At 44.6% G+C, this 6250-nt stretch overlaps 1 protein-coding gene across 3 annotated transcripts in view; it reads left to right on the top strand.

Moving 5' to 3' along the window:
* fbxw7 (F-box and WD repeat domain containing 7) overlaps positions 1-5010 on the top strand; it is a 122890-nt gene extending 117880 nt beyond the window's left edge. For all 3 annotated transcript variants that reach the window (XM_084341071.1, XM_084341072.1, XM_084341073.1), the window contains 2 exons: positions 270-480; positions 2423-5010. In XM_084341071.1, coding sequence (XP_084197197.1) covers positions 270-480; positions 2423-2691 — 480 coding nt within the window. In that variant the 3' untranslated portion in view covers positions 2692-5010. The remainder of the gene's footprint in view (positions 1-269; positions 481-2422) is intronic.
* Positions 5011-6250: the final 1240 nt, after the last annotated feature.

Consider the following 6250-nt stretch of genomic DNA (forward strand, 5'->3'; position numbering starts at 1 on the left):
GTGAGGGGAGGCTGTTTACTGCGCTGACAGATTGGTTTTTGCACCACGCTGCATCGTTAGGCTTTTAAAGTGTCGACGCTCGACTATTGGACGCGGGAACGAAAAGAAAAGTTTCGCAGATCAATAAAATTCATTCATTTCAATGAGTTTAATCTGAAGTTTGTTAATAGAAACAAAGTATGCTGCGTAGGCGTCGGTTACTGAAAATGAATTCCATCAACATTCAATCTGTTGTCGAGGCTGAACTCTTGATCCTCTCTGCCTTCCAGTTTGATGGGATCCACGTGGTGAGCGGCTCATTGGACACGTCTATAAGGGTCTGGGACGTGGAGACGGGCAACTGCATCCACACGTTAACGGGGCATCAGTCCCTCACCAGCGGCATGGAGCTCAAAGACAACATCCTGGTCTCAGGCAACGCAGACTCCACTGTCAAGATCTGGGACATCAAGACGGGCCAGTGCCTGCAAACACTGCAAGGTGAGCGTCACTGCCATCACAGCAGACTGTTGCACCAGCTATGTTTAAGTTTCAATGATAACACTCTATAACAACCATCATAAACACATAGTAAGTTTATAGTTTATTAGATATTAATGCATTATTTATTGATAAATAATCAACCTTTAATAAATGGTTTATAACGCATTTAATTTATGCAACAGGCTGCAGAAGCATTCATAGGGACACTGTAAACATAAACTTTAAGAAGTGTAAAATAATATGTAACTATATGTAGAAAAATGTCAACACCACCAGCCTTGAACGCACGCAAGTTGTGGCGTGAAACCGAGAGTCCAATTAAAACCCAGACTACACGACCCGTTTGTCTGTGTGAGCCAACACCTTGTGGGCCTGCTGGACCTGATTACAGTCTCATTTCCTTTGTGTCTGTTTGAATAGTTTAAACTCCATTAGCAGCACTGGTGCCTCACAGGAAGTTGGAAATCCTTTGCTGAATAGCAGCAGCGACCAGCAGCGCTCCACCCCTAAATGCCCTCATTAGCAAACTACAACCCTGTGTGCTGCTCCTACAAACACCAGCACACACCAGCCGAACAAAAGGATGCCCCAGTGAGAGTCTGAAGAGGGAGGGGAGGGATAAGACCGAACGACCGACCGGGAGGGGGGGGGGATGTGTGTGTTTGTTGTGAAGAAGAAGAGGGCGCGACTACAGTGAAGGGATGAGGACCGGGGTACTTTGTAGGTCATATAATTAGGTCAGCGGACAATTTCTGCCATTCATTAGAGTGTTGCGATAAGACAATAGGCCGACAACAAGGTCCTCACTGTCAGCTGGAGAGAGTATAGGTAATGATGGGGCAGGCTGCATTGTTGTGATAATGGTTGGAGAGGAGGGAGGGAGCAGAGAGGCAGGCATGTTGGGGGTTGGTGCAGAGCAGCATTGTATACTCGGGTAAATAACACAGCCTTTGATCTAACCAGAGACAGAAATGGAAAAGATGCGAACGCTTGTCGACGGTGAGATTCCGACAAATCTTCTCTGCAAATGGGTTCTGAAAGCAGAGAGAAATTAAATGTGTCTGAATGAAAAAGGCAGCAGTGAAAAGCTCTTCATTTGCCAGCACTTGATTCTGCGCTTGTTTGTGTTTTGTGTCTCCCTAATTGATTTAATTAAGATATCATTTTCAAGCCCTTAGGGCAATCTGAAGTCAGCGCACGCGTACAGTCACCAATAAAGTCACCTCAGTGAAGGCAGCGAGAGCCGCCATCTTCACTTTTAGTGTGGCCTCCTGCCAGCTGCCGGCACACAAACACGGCAGACGGAGGTGTAGCCGGAGCTGCTTAGCCTCCGTGAAAGTGACAGGCCTGAGTCCTGGCACGTTGCTGCAGCTCCTCCTGAACACCTCACTGCACTCACAACAGCTTCAGGAATATAAGAGATGCTTGTTCCCATCGTCTCAGAGGCTTACAGAGGTTTTGTTTTGAGTTCTTTATCCTGTAACTGGGCTCTGACGTTGCAACTCCGTTTACATTCAACCATCCACCGCACTACAATGTTTCTGAATAAAGAATAAAATAAGGCACAGGACAGGTTTTCCTCCATAACTTGTGTCATAGAGATTGCAACAGGCGTTGCACTGACAGTAAATATCAGACCAAGGAGCTGTAAAATATGGAAACGTTAACAGTGAATAAAAATCTTTATGGTAAAAGGATTAGAATTCACAAAAGCTCAAGACGCCTTGAGGCTTCTGTTTGATCAGTGACAAAAAGCTCTGCCCCTGATATTTCCTGGGCCATCAGAAACTTCTTCCCCTGGAGCCGAAAATATGGCTGAGGTACTAAATATAGACCCTGGTTCCTCTTGTAGTAATCAGACTGAAGTTCCTATAAAAGGTTCCAGTAGTGGTAAAAGACTTCATCACTCTAACCATCTGTTTTTGCTTTGTGTGTTCAGGTCCCCACAAGCACCAGAGCGCCGTGACGTGCCTCCAGTTCAACAAGAACTTTGTCATCACCAGCTCGGACGATGGCACGGTCAAACTGTGGGACCTGAAGACGGGCGAGTTCATCCGAAACCTGGTGACTCTGGAGAGCGGCGGCAGCGGCGGTGTGGTGTGGCGCATCCGTGCCTCCAACACCAAGCTGGTGTGCGCAGTGGGCAGCCGCAACGGCACAGAGGAGACCAAGCTGCTGGTGCTGGACTTTGACGTGGACATGAAGTGAGGAGGGACGTGGTGGGGAAGGACGAAGAGAGCGAACCACGGAGAGGAAGGAATCGAGAGGGAATGGGAGATGAGGCACCTAGAAACCGGAAGGGCCCGCAGCCCAGAACTCTTCACCCAAACTCGCAAAATCTACAACCACCACCACCAACAGTGGGCCGTCCTGTCCTCTACCATTATCTTCCCCCCGTCCCCCCTTTGGGCAAATGTTACCGACAGAGCCACAGACCCTCACATGTGTTCAGCCCCTGCTTTTGACCCCCCACCCACCAGTACGAGGTGGAGCTGGAGGGGATCGGGCTGGAAACGAGGCAGGGGAAGGGAGGGCACGACCGGCCTGTCCCCTGATTGGCCGGGAGAAAGAAGAGAGGAAGACAAGGAATGACGACTGAACTCTTGAAGCGGCTCTCAACCCTTTCGGTTCGGGGTCAGCTTCGCACAGAGACTTGGTTTCGCTCAAGCCTGACAGATTTTGAGATGTACAGAGATATATTATTTTTTAAAGACCCCCTCCACACACAACCCCCCTACCCCTCCTCCCATCAGTGCGCGCCCACACACACATACACTCAAACGGCCAACCGCAAAGATCGAGGAAGGTGGTAGACGTTTAAAGCTAAATTTCCGCACACAGCTACACCTAAAGAGCTGCTCGTTGTAGAGGAGAGAAAGCGACTGGAGGGTTCAGCCTGTAATCAGGCTCGTTTCTTGTCACTCCATTTCCGTTCTTATTGTTCTCCACTCGGTTTCAGTAGTTTGATTTCTTTACAATATCGCACACAAACACAACTGTGAATTTCAATACGTTTTTGGTTTATCATATGAAAGGGGTTTCTCTTTTGTTTTGGTTTGTTTTTTTTCTTTCCTCGCGGTTGCCAACAGCAACAAATCCCAGTATTAGAAAGCTGCTCTGTTTAGGTTTGCTGTCATTATGTCACAAGGGTTTTTTTTTTTTTTTTTTTTTTTTCTCTTTTCGTCTTTCTATTTGAGTTGTTTGTTCTTCCTTTCTGTTCTCTACATACCTGCGTTTGGAGCTCTGTCTCCGCAAAAAAAAAAAAAAAAAAAAATCAATGCTGTCCAGAATTTTTCAGAGTCTAGCTGGGGTGGTTTCCTCAATGCCAGCGCTGCGAGGAGAGAAAGTAAAGGTTCTTTGCTCTAAGCGCTGTGGATTAATGCCCCTGAACCTCCCCGGCCCCTTCCCCCTCTACTGTTTTCCCCCAGTGGCCAAACTGTATTTATGCTGCTAGATGAATGGAAAAAAGAGAGAGGGAACTTTTACTTGCTGCGACGTTTTAGTCCCAGGCAAAATTCCAAATTGAACTCTATATGTTTGGACTTAAAGAAACAAAAGATGAAAAAAAGATAACATCCGACATTTTTGTTTTATTTTTGTTTGTTTTTGCCACTGAAACTTGAGCCAAACGTGCCTCTACGAGGCTGAGAGGAGGGAGCGTGTCCGACAGATACTGACGGGATCGCCTGCAGAGAGGAAACAAGGGGATGTACACTGTTGGCGTGCGTGTGTGTGTGCGTGCATGAGTGCGTGTGTTAGCGTGTTAATGGGCAACTTGTAAACACATTCCTTGGGACAAAGCTCTTTCAGCCTGTTCTTTGGGGAAATGTACAAATGCTGTGTGGACTGGCAAAGAAAAAAAACTAGCAGATGTATCGGTTTTAACACGTGAATGAAAGAACTGTCCGTATCCGTGTGTGATTGTTGTTCCATTCAAAGATGTCTGAAGCAACAGAGGAGACCATCACAAGCATCAACTGACTGACAGGTCGAGCTGCCAGGAGTCTTAGTGTTACATGTGGGCGGCGGTCGCTCCGCGGCGGTCGCAGACTCGTGGATCGTCGGTGGGAAAAATAAAAACACAAAGGCAACAAAACGTGAACAGAAACATTGTAGCCAAACGAAAATCGTCTCAATCTCCAAGAGTCACAACTCAAGCTGAACTGTGAAAGTGGTATAACACTGTATATTAAAAAAGAAAAAAAAGAAAACAATCTCGCTCTATCTCCTCTCGTTGTTTTCTCCCTCTGTTTTAATTTATGATCTGGTTTGAGAAATCAGATTTGTTGCAGGTGTTTTATTTTTTCAGTTCATGTAAACTGCCTGGCAAAAAAGAAAACAGACAGAAAAAACCTTAAAGGGATTGTGTATTTGTTTGATTCACTTAGAATTTTATTTTCTTATAACTTAAGTGCAATAAAATGTGGGTTTTTCTTTTTTCATTTCAAGCATATCAGTTGTCTGTTTTTGTTACCTGTGTGAAGGCATCTTATATGTTCAATAAAGCAAATTATTTGGTTAATAACATCCACGAGGGAATACTTTGAACATTTAACGCAGTGCAGGGTTTGTAGGCTAAATTTATCACAGCAAACAAGCAAGATGGACTTTCAGATTTTTACTTTATAGATCATAAGTTTTTTATTTTGCCTGCCAAAGAGGTCATATTTCCAGTTTATAACTCAAGTCTATTAAAATTGCAATCCCGATATGTCATTTAAGTCTCAAAGGTCTGCAGTAGCAATTCCTGCCTCCCTCAGTACTTTGCAGGATATGAAATGGGGCAGCAACACTCCAAAAAACAGAAATAAATAAGGAGAGGTCACTCGCACAGCAGAATACCTGCAGTAATGCTGAAATGAATGGTCAGTTAATCTAAGACTGAAACAACTGTCACCGTCAAGTCGTTCATCAAGCAACGATACCAGATATCCTCTTGTTCCAGATCAACTGAATGTGAGGATTATTTGCTGCTCTCATGTTTTTAAACTGAATCTCTGAGTTTTAGACGATTGATCAGCAGAAACGAGCAACTCGATGGACTTTGGGCTCGGTTTTCTCCATTTTCTGACATTTTACTAACTAGACAATTAATCGAAAAAAAAATGAAAAGATAAAATGATGATAAAAACGACTGTTGGCTGCAGTTCTGCTGCAGATGGGTTTTAGCAAAAGAGAAAACCAAAATCTGAAGTCTTTCTCAAGAATGAATACCAAACATTTTGTGATACCAGCTTCTTATACATATACCACCAACACTGTAGTGATACAGAGCTGGTTGAAAACCAACAAATGAACAATCATGAACTTCTCTCCATGTTTCCTGCCACACTGCCTAGTTCTCGCCTAAATTGTTTCCAGAAACATATTTCAGCCTGTAACTGTTTAGCTGCAATAGAGAGAGATCATAAACATCATATTGTTCCTGTATTGTGAAAACAGAGGCTGTAAAACAAGGCAGTGCTGATTATACTACAATATTGTTTGTAACCAGACGGCCACGTTTCAAAATGTACAATGAGCAAAAAAACAAAACAACCCCAGCCGAACTGAACCAAATCCATCAGCAGGAGTGTTTATTTGTCCAGTGAGGCGCAGTGCATTCTGGTTGTTGTAGGTTTTCAGCCTTTTGAGCACCACAGTCCTTTTTCTCTGTTTTCTGTGGTCATGTGGCGCAAATTTCAAAAATATTTGTGCTCTTCTGCTCCATAGACGGCTCAGTTTTATGCCAGGGCCACCTTTCCGGCTGTGAAACACTGCTTTAATT

This window comes from Pagrus pagrus (assembly GCF_965226575.1).
Source record: "Pagrus pagrus genome assembly, chromosome: 2".
NCBI lineage: Eukaryota > Metazoa > Chordata > Actinopteri > Spariformes > Sparidae > Pagrus > Pagrus pagrus.